The following is a 22,890-nucleotide window of genomic DNA, read 5'->3' as shown; positions in this document are numbered from 1 at the left end:
CGGCCGGGTTACCAAGGTCCTCTTCTGCTACACGAAATACTGTATCATTTGATGTGTTCCACGGAACATCCTACGAGACACCGATGGTTTGAATAATGTACAACCAGAAGGTAATTATGACTTTAAAAATTCGGTTACTTTTTAAAAATTAAAACCATCTACAGTTAATATTTTTGACTGTTTAAAAGACACCTGCTACTAGTTTATCAACTATCATTTCTACTTGTAAACATAAAAAATGAAAGAGGAGCACATGTAAGACATGAATATGTTAATCACTACTCCAGATTTCACCAGTAACTTCTAAAATTGTCCGTTTATAAATTTTGAAATTATAAAGAAACTACGGTTTCAACTCCCTCAGGCAAAGTTGACCTTAGATGAATTTGGCTATTTGTTTTATGTATTTTTGTCATATAGCTCTTCAACTGTTTCGGTACTTAAACATCCCTCGGATTTTAAATGTTTGGCTTTGAGCGTTCCTGATGAAGGTAAATCCAGAAAAGCGCTTCGGACGCATGAAATTATTAAACGTGTTGTTTTCAATTTTTTACATCACTGGGTCGATACCTCTGCTGGTGGACTATCAGTCCCCGAGGGTATCATCAGCTCAGTAGTCAGTACTTCGGTACTGACATGATTTATAATGCAATATTTTTTCGAATGACTATGTCGGTTTCTTTTTGACTAATTAGTTACTTCCTTTGATATCTTCCGTTTCCGTTTCCGTGAGACATTTTGTCAGTAAATTTTCAGTTCATAAATATATGTATTTGCTATAGAACAAGTGTTGAATCTCTTACCGGCAAATTTGGTTTTGGACTGTTTTGCTTGTTCTGTTTTTACTCGTAAATGTTAATGATTATCTTAAACAAAATATGTAGTTAAATGCTTGAAGTAACATGTATATAAAATTTAGAAGATTTGGTATGATTAACAATGAGACCAGATTACGTAGATGTAGGTAATTACAAAGTCAACGTACGGCCTTCAACAATGAGCACAACATATACCGTATAGTTGGCTAAAAAAGACCTGACATGACAAAATGAAAATTAATTTAAACGAGAAAACCAATTACCTGATTTACAATAAAACAACAAACGAAAAACAAATATGACTGACAGCAACTAACGACAGCCACGGAATTACAGGCTCCCAATTTAGGATTAGGCTCATACAGAATGAGGCAGGATTAAACATATTTGCAAGCGCTCAACGCTGGCCTAACCTAGGGCAGTGGTGTTACACCACAGCATAATAAAAAACTTTAAAATTCAGTTGGAAAGGTCACCAAGCACACAAATCTGAGAGTACTGTCATTTACGACTAATAAATGCATCATGTTTTCCTAGACTAAAATATCAAGTAGTACACATCCAATAGATTTTGTGTACGGACGTCATAAACAGTGTGAGCAGCATGACCATGCCTAACGACAATACATAAGTGTAGACAGGATGTCGGACATACGTGTTCATAATTGTATGCAATACATATTTAGTTGTGTATCATTTTTTTAATAACAAAATCAAGCATCGATAAAGACAACACTCAAAGTTCTTACAGTGTTAAATTGATAAACTTAAGGAATAAGTTTATTTAAAGGATCCATAAGTTTACATGAATCGTAATTCAAATAAGGGCTCTATAAAAAACATGACAGTACAAACAATGATCTGATATCCCGTTTGTTACAGCCAAACTTCTAAACCAACTGTGTTTCTGTGATAAAATATAACAAATGTTTTCATTTTGTGGTAACAAAATCCTCGACTTTATAATTTACCTGTTATATACATAGATTAAGTTTATTGAAATATATATTGTCACTGCAGACATTGGTAAAGCAAACAAGTGGGGGAAATACATACAACGTAGGGAGTGGCCAAAGGAACATCACTGTCCAAAAAGTTAAAATAAACAACAGGGAACAAAAAATCATCTCTTTTGTTACGAAAAGACAACGAAAAAGCGTCTATTTATTAGCAAAGGACGACAATTGCTGTTTATATTTTATCAACTATATGGAATCTGGACAGATATGTTCAAGGAAAAAACTAACAGCTGTAATCATCTCATTACAGTTCTAGTAAGAATATCTAGCATACTCACCCTTCTCATTACAGACGGAAGTCTTATATGAGCTGCAGCTAATATATTTGCAATCAGATTTTTTATAATCATGTTTGAATTAATGGATGTATGGATTGATATCAATTGTTCTAAAATACTGTCATACTGATCAATTAACTTTAAAAAAACAAAATAAGTTGACTTAATGATCTATTTCACAGAGCACATGTATTTTGTACCATTGATGTACATTGATACATATTAACAGTATCGCAAATTATTTCTCAGTGATTAGCCCCAAAATAATCTTCATCCTACGGGTCAATGGGGCAGGGCATTCTATAAAGAAAGAAAATGTATATTAATTAATATATACCTATCTTCTGTAAGCTAAACTAAGAAGATTTTAAGATATAACCACAATTCTATTACCTGAATATCATTCATTTTCAATGGGTTCAAGTGTTTACATGTAGACATGCCTTTTGTGATTAAATCATTAATCTTGCCTCTTTTGTTGTTTGTTTCGTTCTCGTTTTTCATTGATTTTTTGATTTGCGAATAATGTCATGTCAATAACAAATGTTAGAATGGGAAGTAGGAATAACCTCTGAACTATAAGTTCCTGCAATGAGAAAGGCATACCAAACAATCAATTATGTGGAGAGTTTTAACATGTTTGTGAACTCTAAACCCTCATTTACCAGGACAATCGTATTGAAACCAAAACAATACCACTGTAAAAAGTCAATTGTAGTGAACTCACCAGTTTGGTACTTAAGAAAGTAACGGCTCGAAATAACAAGAGATAAAAAGTACATTTGATTCTTACTTCAGCTTCCATAAGTTTATATATCATAGTCATAGAAACGCTATAGTAAAACCAGTGTCTCAATTATGTGTCTAGGGTCACATTCCTTTCTAATTAACATACTGTAAGTACTTTTTTAACATTCTTGTTAAAGCATCAATTCAGAAAGGAAGAAACTTCAGCAGAAGATCATCTCAAGGGTACTGATTTGGTCGTATAAATTGCATGGAGGCAAAGATGAAACGTAATGGTTTTAAATGTTTTTGACGCTGCCACATTTTGGAAGATAAATTTAGTTTTCAAAGAAATATCCCCATGGCTAAGAAAAATGGGATATTATAAGGTTTGTAACGCAAAGAATGGCGACTCAGTGGATAGACTATTTTTATAAAATATATTTCTTTAGTTTGTGGATTCCTTGTCTGGTTTTGGATATTGTTTTGGTACTTTTTGGTTTTACCAGCCCTTCATCGTTTGTATAGTAAGTTAAGGATTTTCTAATATTTTGGCCGTGAGCATCACTGAAGAGACAATAATTGTCGAAAAACGCATTTGGTTTCGTAAAATTGGTACCATAAATGTAATTATACAGTGTCTCGGTTTTATTTACTCGATGCAACCGATTTTACCTTTTGTCGACTGAACTGCAACTGAAATCTCCTTATGCTGGTCATTGAGCAAATATCCAAAATAGAAAATGCAGTTATCATCCAAGTCTTTGAATTCGCATGGAGAAGTGAAATGTTCTGCAATGAAATAGGTTTGCAAATTAGTTAAATAGGTTCTTTGCGATGACTATGTAATAATGGTCTGATGGATTTATATTTACACCAGTCTCATCAAAGCAAGCTCCCAATATCTTATTTCGTTTACATCAGACTGGATTTACACATGCTTAAAACTTTCTGTTTTCAGTAACTCCTTATCCTTTCGGATCACTTGATTACCCACTCTTTGTGTTTTTGTTCACTCTTTAGTACTCTTTTTGTAGTATTTTGTTTAATTTCTTGTAAGTTTGTTTTCTAGACATGGTGTTTGTTTTCATCTTCAAATTATCATTTCGACTGCCAACTCTTTGGAGGTCTTAAGAAATATGTAGAACAGAATTTAAAAAATTTGATACTGATAACTGACAGAATATATGATCATCTGTAAAACAGAGACGAAAGATATCAAAGGGAAATTCAAACTCAAAGTCGAAATCTACTGACAACGAAAAGGCAAAAAAAGAAAAGACCAAAAGACAAACAACAGCACACAAAACACAACATTTTTTTAAATTCCGATTTTTATCAATTCATTCTGAAAAAGTATCTACGTCTTCTTTCTCGCGTTCAGCCCATTACATGGCTTAATCCTCGACTGAATCCAAATTTTGAGAAGTGTTATTGACAATATTTAGATCACCAGTAATAACATGGCCAGCCGGATTATATATGAATGGTGAATTAGCACAGGTGCAATCAAGAGGTTTAAACTTAGATTCGTCAATATTGAGATCCTGCAACACGTGTTTGTAATTGAAAATGTTTGTTGCAATTGGTTTGGTATAGGTATAAGAAAAGATAAGTACAGATTTATCTTTAAAGTAGGGAGGTATTCTTGAGTGAACTGATTTATGAAGAAGAATCATGCCCAAATTGATGGCATCGAGTCCTTTGTTGTGAAAGTAAAGTTTTTGAAAGGATTATCACCTTTTCATCTTTTCCCATGCGAACTGGTTTGAAAGGTCTGTGACTGGCAATATCCGAAATGATTGCTGTAAGTTTGTTTTGTTTTGAATGGGGGATTGTAACAGTGATTTCGAAAAATAAATTGTACAGAGAATAAAGTTTTGAAAGGGGTAGTGAAATAAGCTTCGTACGAATGTGATAAATATCCAACGGCTTTTGTATAGATGACAGAAGGTCATTAATAGAGAAATCATGGAGAGTAGGTGATGTATAATGACGATTACCCGTCGAAGAGTAGAGTTGAAAATGTTTATCACTTTCACCGAGCTATAGGAAGGACAAGATAGACTACCCATACCATACATTTTGTCGTTGCAACCATATGGTGTCGCAGTTCCCAATTCTCGGAAGCAGTTGTCTTCCTTTTGTCTACGGAGAGGTGTTGCAGGATGAGGATTGTTAGTCCTGATGTATATTTGTTCGATGATGCGAACTTGCATATAAAGGATTGAATGATCAGGCTAATCAAAATATTGGTTAACAATGTCATGTAGTTATTAATGAATGATTTATCATACTTTTTGACTTTCGAATTCAACAAGTGAAAATTGGACTTATCGTTTCTTTTCTTTTCATTCAACTATTATTTTTCTACTACTGGCTGTTTGAGTAGATTTCTAAATCGTTTACTGAAATAAAGATATAGAAAGGTGCGAAGGAGTATGGATTTCGGAACCTTTTTTAGCTTGCATTGCGGTATGCAACCTATAGTTGGTAACCTAACATGCATGGGATATTTGCCACTGGACTTTAAGCAACCAACAATCAATCAGTCTACACCATTCGTTCTCTGGTGGAGAGATGTTTTATTGGCAATCATACAACATTTTCTTATTTTTATATAAAACACATCACAACACAGATATAATTACCCATGAATATGATCGCTTGTGCAAAAAAAAAAACCATCTGCTTACCTTTCCAGAGCACCTGAGATCACCTTCAGTTTTTTTGGTGAGGTTCTTGTTGCTCAGTCTTTAGTTTTCTATGATGTGTTTAGTGTACTGTGTTTGTCTTTCAGTCTTTTTCTTATTTTGCTATTGCGTTGTCAGTTTGTTTTCGACTTATGAGTTCCAATGTCCATTTGGTATCTTTTGCCTCTACTTTATTCTAACTTAAGGGATTAAGACAGTAAAGATATACATATACTTTACCAGAAATCATGATCCACAATGCCATTAACATTAATGCAAGCTATTAGAATGTTTTGGCTTTGGATTTATCAAATGTTTTTACATACTTTTTATAACGGAATTTTTGGACCATCATTAAACTTTTGTAACCTTCGCCTGTTTTACACAAAAAATACTCAAGTAACATTCAAATATAATGATACGTACCTGGAATTGTATCGACAGGATATATGTCGTACCGGTCGTTACAGTTGTTACATCCCTCCTCACTTAACTCACCAGTTCCAAATATTTTACATTGAACACATGCTTTCAACTTTCTACACCAATTGGAGCAATCCTGAAATATCCAAAACGATTAACAGTAGGGCAATTACTGTAATGGTATATTTAGCCCTAGAAATGATAAATGTTTACAATTTATGTGGAGTATTGATTTTGCATTATGAAACTATCCTGTTTTTTGGGGTTTTTTTTTGTGGTGTGTGTATCTGAACCTAAACGGACGGCTAAATTATGCTTGAAATATACAGTGTATGTGATATTCATATATGAGCTGCGTCGGATAGAAATCGACCTTATGCAAGTGCATGTATACATGTACTTGTATAAGACTTTGATTGGTTTTGGAACATTCAAATACGAAATAAAAGATCAATTTTGGTCTGTTTTGTAGGGTTCTTTCGACAATTCAATGTTAAAACAGTTACAGATTTTCCGTAGAGATTTTTTTTAACCCGAAATAGGTTAACAGATGTATTGATATTCATTTGCATAAGGTCGATTTCTATCCGACGCAGCTCATATATAGCTTACTTACGCATGTACACACATCAAATATCTTTTTAGGACGAGAATAATTGGTTTGTTTAACTCAACCCCTAATTTTGGTTTATTGGTATATACTTGAAAATGAAATGAATGCAAAAGTGTCTTTTTCCAGTTTACAAAAGTTCACTTTCGGTTGATTTTTTTGGGGGGTTCTAAATCTTTTTAATTTTGCTTGACATCATACATATGACCTTTAAAGTTCATCCAGAAGTGACCTTTTGCACACTGAAGGTAGTCAATTAATTCAGCGGGAAACACATAAAACCCATATAGTTTTAGAATAGTGACACCGGAAGTAGCTGATCATCTCCCTTAATTCAAAGAACAGAACTACAAACTACGTATTTTTGGAATATTTGCAAGATAAGTTATCTTCTGAAATCGTTTTTGATTATGACAGTAACATTTTTTATTCTAAAAAGTTTTTGCATATATATAAATATCTGTACAAAAGTTAAATTAAACCTTAATTATCAACATAGGAGGAAGAAAGACCGTACATTGTCCTCTGAACATTTGGTTTTTGATTTTATTTAATTTTGTAAAATCTGAATTGATTGACTTTTTCTATTTCATAAAGTACTCTTCTACTTTAATTGTAAATATATGATTTACACCCAATAAAAAGTTCAAAGAACTATTTTAAAGTCAATGAAATAAAATCAATATAACAAAGCAGTACAACTTCCCTTTCATAAACAAAAATTATGTTAAAAACTACCGAGTGAACAACATTAGACATTATTACGTTTTGTTGCAGTGACATACCGGGATTTCCCAGGCAAGAAAAGCCAATTAGTTAACTTGAGAAATAAATCCGATAAAAGTACCCCTCTATCGATGTCCGACCATAGTGCTTATCAAGACTGTTGATAACGTATCATCCAAATGAATTAAGAATGCTTGAAAAAGTTCTATTTCATTATATTTCATACTTTATTTTCATTTAAAAGTTAATGCAATGAAACGATAAACGAATCCAAGAATGAAATATCGAAAGAAAAAAAATCGTGACCAAACGGCACTGATAATTCGTTATGGGCATTCGTCAATGAGTGTGTTGTTCGGTCATTCGTTGAACATTTTTCTATATTGGAATTAGTTTGCATTTGATTAATTGTTTAAATACCATCTCATTCAAGCGGACGATTCTCTGAAACCGACATCATACGGTGTTTATATATCCCAACTCGTTCGTTATGCCCGTGTGTGTAGTGATGTCATAGATTTTAATGAACGTAATCAATGCATCACTGGTAAATAATAAAGTCAGGGATTTCGTTACCATAAATTACGTAAAACTTTTACTAAATTCTTTCATAGATACAAAAATTTGATTAGTAAATTTGGCTGTACCTGTAGAAAACTGATTAAAAACGGTATTTCACATCCTAAATTTTACGATAATATTGTACTTGAAGCGCGGAAATCACTATGTGATCCGTGTAAACTCACCGAACCTTTAAACAAACTTATTAGTGAAGGTTGTCTTACCAATGTTGTAATTAGATCTTTGAATATAGTTTACATTGGCACTAATATCGATTTTGTCATCAGCAAATTAAAACATAACTAAATTTGTATTCTTTTCAAACGGGATGTATAAGGACACACCCACGTTCATTATGATCTATAAAGAGGTTAACTCCTAACTATCCTACTGTCTGTCGATTCATTTATTTTTGGCATTGCAAAAGTCATGTCTTCTTTGACTGTCAATGACGTTAAAATACTAAATCCCCGGGATGTGTTTTAGTTGATTTTAGTCTCTGTTGCATGATTTTTTATTATCAATTGTTTTTGGCTTTTAACTAGCTGTCAGTAATTGCGAGTACTCTCAAATCGTACTTTCTTGTATATTTGACCTGTTGATTCTTATTGTAATGCTTTTTTTTATATTTAATGTAATTCAGGGTTATATCTGGTCTATATACCAGCTTTTATAAGTGTTTGGTATTACTATAAATTTTCACTTCTTCGTACTATGAACATCAAAACTATTTATTTTGTTAAAATATTTCCTTTCTCTATTTGAACTGTACACGTATACCTAACAACAAAATTATTTTCATTTACCTGTGTTTAAAGTAATTGCAAATGGCTGATATTTTTGTTCAAGCATATTGTTTTTCTTAAATTGTTTAACATTTCACAGCGGTATAACATGTTACTTTTATCATTCTTCCCTTAGTTTATTTATTTTGTATTTACATTGTATCATAGATCAAATTTATTTGTTCATTGAATGTTCGCTGGTGTTAATATGTCTTTTGATTGAGTTAAGCCATTTCAATTGATATTTTATAGTGTGTATCTCTATGTTGTGATGTTACACTATTGTTTTAGATAAGGGTGAAGGTTTGGTACCATTAAAACGTTTAAACCCGCTGCAATTATTTGCACCTGTCCTAAGTCAGGAATCTGATGTTCAGTAGTTGTCGTTTGTTGATGTGGTTCATAAGTGTTTCTCGTTTCTCGTTATTTATATAGATTAGACCGTTGGTTTTCCCGTTTGAATGGTTTTACACTAGTAATTTTTGGGGCCCTTCATAGCTTGCTATTCGGTGTGAGCAAAGGCTCCGTGTTGAAGACCGTACTTTGACCTATAATGGTTTACTTTTATAAATTTTGACTGGGATGGAGAGTTGTCACATTGGCACTCATGTCCCATCTTCTTATATCTGTCATCAATATTCTTGAGGTTTTCAATGATAACATATTTGTTAAGTTTGATAAACGTATTGTTTTTTCAACAAGCAGTCGACATTCCTATGCAAATCAACTGTGTCCCTGATCTTGCCGACTTATTCATTTATTCTTTTGCGGCAGACTTCGTACAGGAGCTTCTCAAGAAAAATGAAAAGAAGCTGACATTTTCTTTTCTCATGACGTAATGATGTCATGTGATCATTGCCACAACATTGAATGAAATAGTTTAAAAAAAATCATTACTCGGAAAGTTGTAAGGTGTATCAAAGTAAATACCTTGCAATCTTCACATAAAGGTCCTTGATATCGACTACCTTCATAACAACTACACCTACCACATTCACAGTATCCATGGTTATTACATATGGACTGAAAAACACAAAAAATATATTCTGATCTATCGATAAATAACATATATATAAAACGGCCTACTCTTTGATCAGGTTGTTGTCTCCTTGACGTATTTCCCCCTTTCCATTCTCAATTTTAATTTTACTTCTTCCATTTTACGATTTAATCATAGCTGTAGACACTGATAAACTAATATTCAAACACCCTCTACCTCATATGGGTCAGACTGTTATATGATGTTCCAAACACCAAACACCTTGACTAAAATTAATTTGGTTCGTTTAATTTTCATAAAATGGTGACAAAATATTAACTTTGACCCTTTGACAAAAATATAAAAAACTTGAACCACACACTTTATCGGAAAAATTTCACTGGATATATAGCAGTTTGACAAACACTAATTTTAATCAATGAGAAGCCTTATATTTCCTAAACAATAGAACGTGATTAAAACGTTCAGCTGATTTCTACAGAGTTATCTCCCTGTAGTGTTATGTCCCACCTGAAATAGCTCCACATCCTTGGCTTTCATTTTTGCTTTGCTTTAAAAAGCTTTACACATGATTTTTAAATGAGACATTTATGTATCATATAAATTTTCTATATATAGTATTCAATTTAAAAACAACATTTACCGTGAGACACAATAAAAAAATCCTAAATAAATCGATTTGTATATCGTTATCTATAAGAGTTAACATATGATAACTTATTAAACACTTGTTCCGTTGATTGACAACGTTTGACTTTGTCAGTTTTTATGGACTTCCCCTTTTTTTTAATTTACCTGGAGCTTTTTAGTTACGCCATTTTCTAAAGTTGTACCAATACATTATATATTTTATGACAAAAACGTACCCTGTCAGAAGAGATACATGTATCTGTATTAGTTGTACAACCACAGTTTTCACCTGTATATCTAGGGTTACACGAACATGTACCACAGACACACGTACCATGAGCAGGCCCTAAAAATGTGGACATGGAATCGTCTTTTTAGTCAATACATTAGTTGGTAATTCTTTTAGAGATCTAAATGAAAGAGCTGTTTCATTTAGGAGGGACAGTTTTCATTGACAATGAAGAGTAAGCAGAAGAGGAAATGCAACTGTGCACAATGTGTGTAATCTTCAATTTTCAGATCTTTTATCTTTTAATTATATCTTTGTTTAAGTTATAAAAAAATTTATAATAAAAATATGGATTTTCGATTTTTTCAGGCTCTTCAAATTCGTATTAAAAATTTTAAGCATAGTATAAATGGTGATTTTTTTCTTTGTTTTAAACTACATCAGATAATTATGCTATCTTCGTACAAACAGTTAAACAGGTAGTACAAACACTCAATAGATATGAATAGGGATTATTGGTGGGTTAAATCGGTTGAAAGATGGCATAATAACAATTGACCAACAAAAATTCAAAACACTGAATAGATTGAAAAATATAAGTTTCAGCATAATATGTTAATTTCATAGATGTGTTGTGAACAATACAATTAACAAGTCCACTTCCAACAGTTCTTTGGACCTTTTAATAAATGAACTGATAAATACATAAGGCACAGACATTATTAAATTGTTAAAACAGCAGATCTGCAATAAAAGATGTTTTCTTTCATAAAATAAAAAACAAAATAAAAAAAAGATAATATTATTAGATATCGTTTTTATCTAAATAGTATAGCTCTGGAATCAAATTCAGGACATAGAGTTTTACTTTGAGAGAGCAGGAAAAGAAATGGGCTGCATCTTCTAAATCGTTTAATACTGATATATGATAAAGTTCAAACCTCCACATAAAGCATTGTTAAAGTAGCTGCATGATCTGTCATTACATTCACAATTGTCGCCGTAGTAGAACTGATAACAGGAACATCTTCCATTAGTATTTTCTATGTCCGCGGTTCCCTGTGTGTTTATGATATAATCACCATTGCGACTACATTTTGAACTTTTCAAGTCGACATGTTCCTACAATTTATAATAATACAGATATGAAAAATAATTCATTGTAAAGCTTTATAAGAATTGATTTCTACAGTAGTTATAGAAGCCCAAGTACTAGCAGTATTTGCAGTTGTAACAGTAGTGTTAGTACACATTTCGGAAACTAGCCAACGCCGTTACCTATGCTTAGATCGAGAGCAAAAGGCAATACTTATACAAACATGGGTCTTATTTGCATAATCAATATGCAATGACCCAAGCAACTCTACCAAAAAAAAAAACGACAAGTAATACTTACATGCAATCTGGTTCCCTCCCTTGCAACATACGGGCACCTGACAGATAATGGACAGTGAACCAGTCGACACTCACCTGCAGTGATAATCTAGCATAAATCTATTTAATCATCGTGTAGACTCTAGTACAGGGTTGGCAAATACCCGGGTGTTCCCAGTGGGAAATACTAGTACTGGAAACACGGGGTGAAAAATTGAGTTTGAGCAGCTAATACTTATAGATTATAGATTAATACATGCCTTTTTACCATATCTTGATATCTACCAATGGGCATTTTCTCTAGGGTAAATCTCAATCGAGGGATAATAACAGGGCTAACTGGAAAAAGGCATGTATTAATCTATCTATTCGTATGCATCAAGAAAGTTTAATTACGTATGCAATTACATTTTAAATCAACAGGAAAATCCAGTACAGACAAATTAAAAAAAAAAGAGTTTTCAAATAAAAGACATTATACGGTATATGACCAGACTCCACATCAAAACGTCCAAAAATCATATCTTGCTGTTCCAACATAGCACATAATAACAAAATTGACGGCCAAGTTATATCTATGACACCATCGAAAGATCAAACACATGTCATGATAGTAACATTGCTTAAATTTAATTAGCAGGATATTATCATAAAGAAACAGGGAATATTAATGTTCAAGTCTTTGGGTTTCTGAACTGGGAATTGAAGAAACAGGGAATATCAATGTTCAAGTCTTTGGGGAATTGAACCATCGACTTTTCGTACTAGAAGAGAACTTTTACGATTTGGCAACGTTCACAAAAAGAGAATATTCACATCAAAGGCCAACTACATTTTTGTTAGACTACTAAAACAATTGACTTTTTTCATCCATTTTTATTCTAATTTAGTGTAGGTCCATCTTGAATAAAGCTGTTTATAAATTTGTTGAACCAGAGCTATATACTACAATTATATGTCCCTTGTAGAAAATTATATTTGAATGAATTAAGCTGTTTAGTGTCGAAATTAATTTCATTTAGAAAACTTTTGGCAAATATTTAACATATTTCTTCCGAGTCATAGCTTTTTCTTAGCTCATAAGCTTAGTGTAAAATTGGAGTTAGTTTATTTATTTTAAATACTGAGATAACTTTCAGATATTTTGTTTTTAAAGCAAGCATGAATGTATGTGTATACATGTATTACCAACACATATCACCTCTAATTATGTAAGATCAAATGATGTAACATTAATTTATTACCGTTCTATTAAAAAGTGACCAATACGTGATTATTGCGTCGTTCATCTGAATTTCATAACACTCCAAGATTTTTGATACAAGGAATAGTTTTGAATCCTTTAATTAAAGTTTTTTTCAACATTTTTTCAAAACTGTCTCTCACAGCTTAGAATAAAAGACTTCAGACTAAGTCTAAATTTTCATCTCATGTTTTGTTAACAATCAGAGACATATAACACTACTGTACTCTATGTCTCTATAACATACTTGAAACTTCTAAACTAAATTTTTCTAGTCAAAATGATTATTGATATTTTTGATAAACATTGGTCATGCATGATCTATCCAAAAACTTGAAGTATGACACGTGCCGATAAAAACTTTTATCCTGCAATTGGGTGTCGTACTATACAGATACAGCCCAGCAGATATCGCTAGGCTGTATCTGTATCCTATACAGATATCGTTTTAAAGCTCCGCCCACTGCCGGACTACGTTTGTGTATTGCTGTTGACGAGTGTTGTATGAACCTTCGTCACCTCAGAATGTGTATTGCAATCGCATTCCAATGACGTATGGCTTGACCTTATGTGAACTATAGATTAATTTACGTTCTGTTTGTTTTCAAGCATTTTTTTAGAGCAATATGAAATTAATACATTTTCTGCTAACAGACAAACATGAACAGCAGGATTAACTCCATTTTCTACGGCACCAATCATCGAGTGAAACAATTGAATGTGTACATGTGTAACAGACAAAAAACAACCATGCAACAATGTGTATTGCAATCGCATTCCCTAAATAGATATAAGAAGATGTGGTATGAGTACCAATGAGACAACTCTCCAGCCAAGTCAAAATTTATAAAAGTAAACCATTATAGGTCAAAGTACGGTCTTCAACACGGAGCATTGGCTCACACCGAACAGCAAGCTATAAAGGACCCCAAAAATTACAAGTGTAAAACCATTCAAACGGGAAAACCAATGGTCTAATCTATATAAAAAACGAGAAACGAGAAACACTTATGAACCACATCAACAAACGACAACTATTAAACATCAGATTCCTGACTTAGGACAGGTGCAAACAATTGCAGCGGGTTTAAACGTTTTAATGGTACCAAACCTTCACCCTTATCTAAAACAATAGTGTAACATCACAATATAGAAAGACACACTATAAAATATCAATTTAAATGGCTTAACTCAATCAAAAGACATATTAACACCAGTGAACATACACTGAACAAATATATTTGATCTATGATACAATGTAAATACAAAATAAATAAACTAAGGGAAGAATAATTAAAGTAACATGTTATACCGCTGTGAAATGTTAAACAATTTAAGAAAAACAATATGCTTGAACAAAAAGAATGTTTAGTTAAACAAATCTTTCTAATTAAAATATGAAAAAAATACACATAATTTATGTTGTAGTAAGCAAACAAATCAACTGATTATTGATATTTTTGATAAACATTGGTCATGCATGATCTATCCAAAAACTTGAAGTATGACACGTGCCGATAAAAACTTTTACCTGCAATTGGGTGTCGTACTATACAGATACAGCCCAGCAGATATCGCTAGGCTGTATCTGTATCCTATACAGATATCGTTTTAAAGCTCCGCCCACTGCCGGACTACGTTTGTGTATTGCTGTTGACGAGTGTTGTATGAACCTTCGTCACCTCAGAATGTGTATTGCAATCGCATTCCAATGACGTATGGCTTGACCTTGTGTGAACTATAGATTAATTTACGTTCTGTTTGTTTTCAAGCATTTTTTTAGAGCAATATGAAATTAATACATTTTCTGCTAACAGACAAACATGAACACCAGGATTAACTCCATTTTCTACGGCACCAATCATCGAGTGAAACAATTGAATGTGTACATGTGTAACAGACAAAAAACAACCATGCAACAATGTCAATTTCAGCATGTTCAGTGAATGTCACGTTCAGTTAAAAATTTTGAAGCGTAGGACAAATCATACTCTTTTGTTTTAAATCGGACAATGTTTTGTTAATTATTTTAACTGTTGAAGTAGTTGTTATATTATAATAAGTAATTATTTACTTTGAGCGATGTATTATTGTTGACCATACGAGATTCTTTCTGTGAACCCGTCTTCAGCTGACTGTGTGATTTTAATATTACTACGCGGGCCTCAAGGGAAGTTTAAATCGAAAATAAAGGCAATAAATGTGAGTTTTCTGTCTTTCAAAGCCAAAGCAAAATACTAAATTAATTGCAGGATAAAGACAATAACTGTTTAGTGTCTTTAAATATCAGCTGTATTTGTACTCGGCTCGAAACAGGAGTAATAGCTCGCTAAAGCTCGCATTACACCTGTTTCTTAGCCTCGTACAAATACAGCTGATATTTAAAGACACTAAACAGTTATTGTCTATGTATACCTTCATATTAATTGCTTTGATATTCGTTAAACAAGCATTTCAAGGTTTGAAGAAGAATTTTAACGGATACAATATATTACATGTTCATAGTATAATTGACAATATACGAGGATGATACGTCTGTGGATTAGAGATAAGGAAGTTGCAAGTGAAATTTATTTCCTAAGGCGATGTTTCATGTAACAATAATTGTGTAATAAATTTGAAAATAACTGCAAGGTCCAAAACTGTGTTATAAGTGTTTAGATTCCAAATTTTTTCTAAAGAATCTGTTGGCATATTGAAGGTTTGATCTATAAATAGTTCTAAAACATGTACTCATTTTGAGTTTTTGGTGCCAATCCAATTCTAAGATGACCGCCATCATTAAAAGTAGTTAAACATAGAACCTGGAGAAAAAACATATAAATCAAATATATCACACGATCAACAATACTATCCACGCTGATCTGTGTCCAAAGTTGTATGACATGAAATATTATCATTTGAAATGACTTACCTGGGCGCTTCCCCTATATGAAACACACAGTACAAAGAAAAAAAAACCACGAAGAACCAACATGTTTGCAACTATAGATTGACTAAAAAAACAACCCTAGGAAATGAATACTGTAACCTTTCGTTGAAATAAATATAGACACAACACGTTTCCTTAATTATGTATATTTATTTTTATAATCATATTTCAAATGGTCTAGTTGAAAGAATATAAGTGGTAACTTTATGTCAATTTGCATATTATCAGTGTTTAAAAAGAAATGTTAAAAGTAATTTTTACACGAGCAACGTCATACCGTGCCACCGATCTGTAGCTGTATATTTTAGCTATCCTGATACAAAAAGCATGTATAAACTATTGCCGCCACTTGGCGACCAATGTCCGTAATATTTAAAAATCATCTCCCCTGAAATTACTGGAAAAATTTACACACACTCCCTAAATAGATATAAGAAGATGTGGTATGAGTACCAATGAGACAACTCTCCAGCCAAGTCAAAATTTATAAAAGTAAACCATTATAGGTCAAAGTACGGTCTTCAACACGGAGCATTGGCTCACACCGAACAGCAAGCTATAAAGGACCCCAAAAATTACAAGTGTAAAACCATTCAAACGGGAAAACCAGTGGTCTAATCTATATAAAAAACGAGAAACGAGAAACACTTATGAACCACATCAACAAACGACAACTACTAAACATCAGATTCCTGACTTAGGACAGGTGCAAACAATTGCAGCGGGTTTAAACGTTTTAATGGTACCAAACCTTCACCCTTATCTAAAACAATAGTGTAACATCACAATATAGAAAGACACACTATAAAATATCAATTTAAATGGCTTAACTCAATCAAAAGACATATTAACACCAGTGAACATACACTGAACAAATATATTTGATCTATGATACAATGTAAATACAAAATAAATAAACTAAGGGAAGAATAATTAAAGTAACATGTTATACCGCTGTGAAATGTTAAACAATTTAAGAAAAACAATATGCTTGAACAAAAAGAATGTTTAGTTAAACAAATCTTTCTAATTAAAATATGAAAAAAATACACATAATTTATGTTGTAGTAAGCAAACAAATCAACTGATTATTGATATTTTTGATAAACATTGGTCATGCATGATCTATCCAAAAACTTGAAGTATGACACGTGCCGATAAAAACTTTTACCTGCAATTGGGTGTCGTACTATACAGATACAGCCCAGCAGATATCGCTAGGCTGTATCTGTATCCTATACAGATATCGTTTTAAAGCTCCGCCCACTGCCGGACTACGTTTGTGTATTGCTGTTGACGAGTGTTGTATGAACCTTCGTCACCTCAGAATGTGTATTGCAATCGCATTCCAATGACGTATGGCTTGACCTTGTGTGAACTATAGATTAATTTACGTTCTGTTTGTTTTCAAGCATTTTTTTAGAGCAATATGAAATTAATACATTTTCTGCTAACAGACAAACATGAACACCAGGATTAACTCCATTTTCTACGGCACCAATCATCGAGTGAAACAATTGAATGTGTACATGTGTAACAGACAAAAAACAACCATGCAACAATGTCAATTTCAGCATGTTCAGTGAATGTCACGTTCAGTTAAAAATTTTGAAGCGTAGGACAAATCATACTCTTTTGTTTTAAATCGGACAATGTTTTGTTAATTATTTTAACTGTTGAAGTAGTTGTTATATTATAATAAGTAATTATTTACTTTGAGCGATGTATTATTGTTGACCATACGAGATTCTTTCTGTGAACCCGTCTTCAGCTGACTGTGTGATTTTAATATTACTACGCGGGCCTCAAGGGAAGTTTAAATCGAAAATAAAGGCAATAAATGTGAGTTTTCTGTCTTTCAAAGCCAAAGCAAAATACTAAATTAATTGCAGGATAAAGACAATAACTGTTTAGTGTCTTTAAATATCAGCTGTATTTGTACTCGGCTCGAAACAGGAGTAATAGCTCGCTAAAGCTCGCATTACACCTGTTTCTTAGCCTCGTACAAATACAGCTGATATTTAAAGACACTAAACAGTTATTGTCTATGTATACCTTCATATTAATTGCTTTGATATTCGTTAAACAAGCATTTCAAGGTTTGAAGAAGAATTTTAACGGATACAATATATTACATGTTCATAGTATAATTGACAATATACGAGGATGATACGTCTGTGGATTAGAGATAAGGAAGTTGCAAGTGAAATTTATTTCCTAAGGCGATGTTTCATGTAACAATAATTGTGTAATAAATTTGAAAATAACTGCAAGGTCCAAAACTGTGTTATAAGTGTTTAGATTCCAAATTTTTTCTAAAGAATCTGTTGGCATATTGAAGGTTTGATCTATAAATAGTTCTAAAACATGTACTCATTTTGAGTTTTTGGTGCCAATCCAATTCTAAGATGACCGCCATCATTAAAAGTAGTTAAACATAGAACCTGGAGAAAAAACATATAAATCAAATATATCACACGATCAACAATACTATCCACGCTGATCTGTGTCCAAAGTTGTATGACATGAAATATTATCATTTGAAATGACTTACCTGGGCGCTTCCCCTATATGAAACACACAGTACAAAGAAAAAAAAACCACGAAGAACCAACATGTTTGCAACTATAGATTGACTAAAAAAACAACCCTAGGAAATGAATACTGTAACCTTTCGTTGAAATAAATATAGACACAACACGTTTCCTTAATTATGTATATTTATTTTTATAATCATATTTCAAATGGTCTAGTTGAAAGAATATAAGTGGTAACTTTATGTCAATTTGCATATTATCAGTGTTTAAAAAGAAATGTTAAAAGTAATTTTTACACGAGCAACGTCATACCGTGCCACCGATCTGTAGCTGTATATTTTAGCTATCCTGATACAAAAAGCATGTATAAACTATTGCCGCCACTTGGCGACCAATGTCCGTAATATTTAAAAATCATCTCCCCTGAAATTACTGGAAAAATTTACACACACTCCCTAAATAGATATAAGAAGATGTGGTATGAGTACCAATGAGACAACTCTCCAGCCAAGTCAAAATTTATAAAAGTAAACCATTATAGGTCAAAGTACGGTCTTCAACACGGAGCATTGGCTCACACCGAACAGCAAGCTATAAAGGACCCCAAAAATTACAAGTGTAAAACCATTCAAACGGGAAAACCAGTGGTCTAATCTATATAAAAAACGAGAAACGAGAAACACTTATGAACCACATCAACAAACGACAACTACTAAACATCAGATTCCTGACTTAGGACAGGTGCAAACAATTGCAGCGGGTTTAAACGTTTTAATGGTACCAAACCTTCACCCTTATTTGAAACAATAGTGTAACATCACAACATAGAAAGACACACTATAAAATATCAATTTAAATGGCTTAACTCAATCAAAAGACATATTAACACCAGTGAACATACACTGAACAAATAAATTTGATCTATGATACAATGTAAATACAAAATAAATAAACTAAGGGAAGAATAATTAAAGTAACATATTATACCGCTGTGAAATGTTAAACAATTTAAGAAAAACAATATGCTTGAACAAAAAGAATGTTTAGTTAAACAAATCTTTCTTATTAAAATATGAAAAAAAATACACATAATTTATGTTGTAGTAAGCAAACAAATCAACTCTGAAATTCCTATCTAAGATCATCTCATGAAAATTTATGACCGTTATGGAGTATCCGTTTGACAACGGATATGTTCCAATTGTCGTAACTACAATCCTGTCTCCTTTTCCCCGAATTTGACCTACCGATTTGGAATTATCACCGGATTTGTACTAGCATGAGCAACACGACGGGTGCCACATTTGGAGCAGGAACTGCTTACCCTTTTGAAGCACATGAGGTCACCCCACGTTTTTAGTGGGGTTCGTGTTGCACGGTCTTTGGTTTTATATGTGGTGTTTTGTGTACTGTTGTTTGCCTGTCTTTTTCTTTTTTTGCAATGGTGTTGTCAGTTTATTTTTGATTTATGAGTTTGAATGTCCCTTTGGTATCCTTCGCCGCTTTTTTATCTGATAGATATTATCTATTCCGAGTCGAGTGCACCTGCCACGTGCGGGATTCGATCTCACAACATCAGTGTTGACATGCTAGTGATGCAGTAGTTCGATCTTGATTAATTAGGTGGCTGGTAATATTAACATACACATACGTGTGTGCTTGCTTAATAAACAAAATATCAGTCTCTGAAAAAAATAAAATATAGTAAACATTTATTAAATTTGCAGAACTTGTATTTAAATTGAATAGTTTTGTTTTGTTTATATTAGAAAAAGCAATTTGAAAAACTTGATAAGTTGAAAATTTAACGTAAAATTTTCTTTTTCTAAAAAAACCTTTTATTTTGTTATAATTATACTTGTCCAGGATCCAATCTTAATTGACTAGGATTGTCAGTTTTCCTACCAATGGTCGGTGGTTCTCTCCGTGCACTCCGGCTTCCGCCATCAAAACTGACATCTAAAAGTAGAAGACTTCAGAGTAAGTGTAAATTTCCATCAAATGTTTTTTTTTCCATCTTTCATCTTTAAAACTCATTTATTAGATAATTTCTAATCAACATCATTATTGATATTCTTAATAAACATTGGTCATGAATGACTTAACCCAACACTTAAAGTATGACACTTTTAACTTTATAATTATTGTTTTGATACTCTCAAAACGATCGTTTTCAGGTTGGAAGAATAATTTTCTTTCGATTGTTATAAATTCATTTTGATTTTGAATTTAATTAAATGTCCTAAATGCACCCTGGAGTCCTAAGCGGTGAGTGGACGTTCACAAGTGCAAAAGTATTTATAATCTCCAATTTTAGCGCCAGTTATCCATTGGGAACAAACTCGAGTTTGTATTTTTTGGAAGTGGATATCTATTATGTGACGTGTTGCTTAGTCTTTAGTTTTCTATGTTGTGTCATCTGTACTATTATTTGTCTGTTTGCCTTTTTTTTGGCCATGGCGTTGTCAGTTCGTTTTCGATCTATGAGTTTGACTGTCCCTCTGGTATCTTTCGTCCCTCTTTTATTGAGTAATTAACATTTGCAGTAATTACAGTCTCATTTTGGTCTTTTCGAAATTAAACGGCAAGATCGGCATATGTAAATTTAACAGAGAAGTGTATCATCGTAAAAAAAGTAGAGATAGATTTGATATAGTATCATAAGTTTAGTTAGACATTAGATGAAGGACGGATTGATAACGATTTAATCCATATGCCCTATATTTAATTGGAATTAATCTTTAAAAAAAGCGTCTTTGAATAACGGTCTAAGTTCATACAAACTTCGACATTATGCAATCCGGTCACATCTGAAATTCAAATAAAACCTAGCTTGAATGTACATAACATGCATAGCAAAAAATGCAAAAGAAAAAGCCCGAATCAATCGGTGATTATTCTGATATCATTTAATTCGTTGGAACGCGGGCAAACCCTTACTACGAAATGGCATAAGCGTTTATTAAATAATCCGTAATTGTAATATCATTCTTTAGCGGTTTCAATATTTACATGTTCAAATTTATGACGCGAGGTGAATATATTTGTTTATTAAACTTCACGTCAAAATGCAAGATTTTGATTGGCTAATGCGAGGGAGATAATTTACTCTACTCCATGGCTCAGAGGGAGACAATTTTTTTTAATGAAACCCTCTCGTGCAGACCAATCAAAAATCGAAAATTTAAAGGACAATGAATTGAAATTATATCGATAAATAAAAGACAAGTTTTACGTTTTGTCCTCACAAGTTTTTCATAGACTGTCAAAATTAAAAAATACATTTTGCTTCACTTCTGTAGTTTTTCTAATAACTGTAACGTACTTTGTTATGTATGCGACGTCATAGTTAAGTACTTTCAATTTCGAATTTAACAGTAAAAGACAATAATGATAAGACATTCATTATGCTAAATTGAATAGCACATAGCTGAGCGGGTGATAGATCAGAAACTGCATGTGACATATACTATGGGTATCGGTATCGGTTTCGACCCGGAACTTGTTAATCGTTGGTAATATTAATTATTTAGAAAACAAAAGGGCCTGGAATGGTGTAATTTTGAATCAACACCATTGTCCTATATTAGTTATATATAAAGTTGAATTCTTTTATTCGTGGTTTTTAGGTCATGACGGCTAACAACTTAGACCTCGTTATTTTAATAGTATTGATATAATTTGAAATGACTTACCTTGGCGCTTCCTCTTTCTAAAACACACGGAACAAAGAAAATTACACAACGAAGGACCAATGTGTTTGCAACTCTAGACTGACTAAAAAAAATAATCTATGTCATCTGAAAAACTAATGAATATGAAATCAACTTACTTATGATGACAAAAGAATCACTAAAGGAATATTATTTATTATTGTTCCATTTTATAATATTTTTTCAACCTGTGGTATTCTATTTGGTTCAATTCCCATTCTCGAAACCCAAAGACTTGAAAGTTAGTATTCAATGTTTCTACGCTAAGGGACGACATCATAAGTTCAATGTAGGATAAAAAATTTAATTCACATAGTTTTTTCACTGACCCCCACCCCCTTCTTAACTTAATTTGGGAAAAAATTGATTGACCAATATGGGCATATGCTCTCAGAGTATACTTTTTGTATCATGTTTTTCCTCAACAATGTATGTTTGTTCTGTATATTGACTTGGACATGACTTTTAAAAAATATTGGAAAAAAGTTATTTGTATTTTTATTATGCATCAAAAAAGGCACGGTTAAATTATAATTTTACAAACACAACAGTCAGCATGGATTCTGCATTTTTAATCTGCCCACTATTGGCAT

At 32.5% G+C, this 22,890-nt stretch overlaps 1 protein-coding gene across 4 annotated transcripts; it reads right to left on the bottom strand.

Annotated features, from left to right (window-relative positions):
- Positions 1–1,981: 1,981 nt before the first annotated feature.
- Positions 1,982–18,697, bottom strand: LOC127733037 (integrin beta pat-3-like). Of its 4 annotated transcripts, none has more exons than XM_052242306.1 (7): positions 18,602–18,691; positions 11,440–11,620; positions 10,506–10,615; positions 9,570–9,662; positions 5,961–6,093; positions 3,517–3,633; positions 1,982–2,415 (listed from the first exon to the last, which is right to left on the bottom strand). In XM_052242306.1, the coding sequence occupies exons 1-7, from the start codon at positions 18,662–18,664 to the stop codon at positions 2,354–2,356; spliced, it is 759 nt and encodes a 252-aa protein (XP_052098266.1). In that variant the 5' UTR covers positions 18,665–18,691; the 3' UTR covers positions 1,982–2,353. The 4 variants fall into 4 exon arrangements, with proteins under 4 accessions (XP_052098266.1, XP_052098264.1, XP_052098267.1 ...); XM_052242304.1 differs by lacking the exon at positions 18,602–18,691 and adding an exon at positions 16,030–16,119; XM_052242307.1 differs by lacking the exon at positions 10,506–10,615 and having other exon boundaries at positions 18,602–18,697.
- Positions 18,698–22,890: the final 4,193 nt, after the last annotated feature.

Source organism: Mytilus californianus, unplaced genomic scaffold (genome assembly GCF_021869535.1).
Source record: "Mytilus californianus isolate M0D057914Y unplaced genomic scaffold, xbMytCali1.0.p SCAF_3, whole genome shotgun sequence".
Lineage (NCBI taxonomy): Eukaryota > Metazoa > Mollusca > Bivalvia > Mytilida > Mytilidae > Mytilus > Mytilus californianus.
Note: the sequence above shows the minus strand (reverse complement) of the source record. Positions and strands in the feature narration are given on the sequence as shown.

Excerpts from the sequence above, each read along its gene's own strand:
- LOC127733037 (XM_052242306.1), bottom strand. The coding sequence starts at position 18,664 with ATGTTGGTTCTTCGTGGTTTTTTTTTCTTTGTACTGTGTGTTTCATAT. Across the intron at positions 11,621-18,601 it reads CATATAGGGGAAGCGCCCAG|GAACATGTCGACTTGAAAAG; the intron begins GTAAGTCATTTC and ends TATAAATTGTAG. Across the intron at positions 2,416-3,516 it reads TGCAGTTCAGTCGACAAAAG|AATGCCCTGCCCCATTGACC; the intron begins GTAAAATCGGTT and ends CTTTCTTTATAG.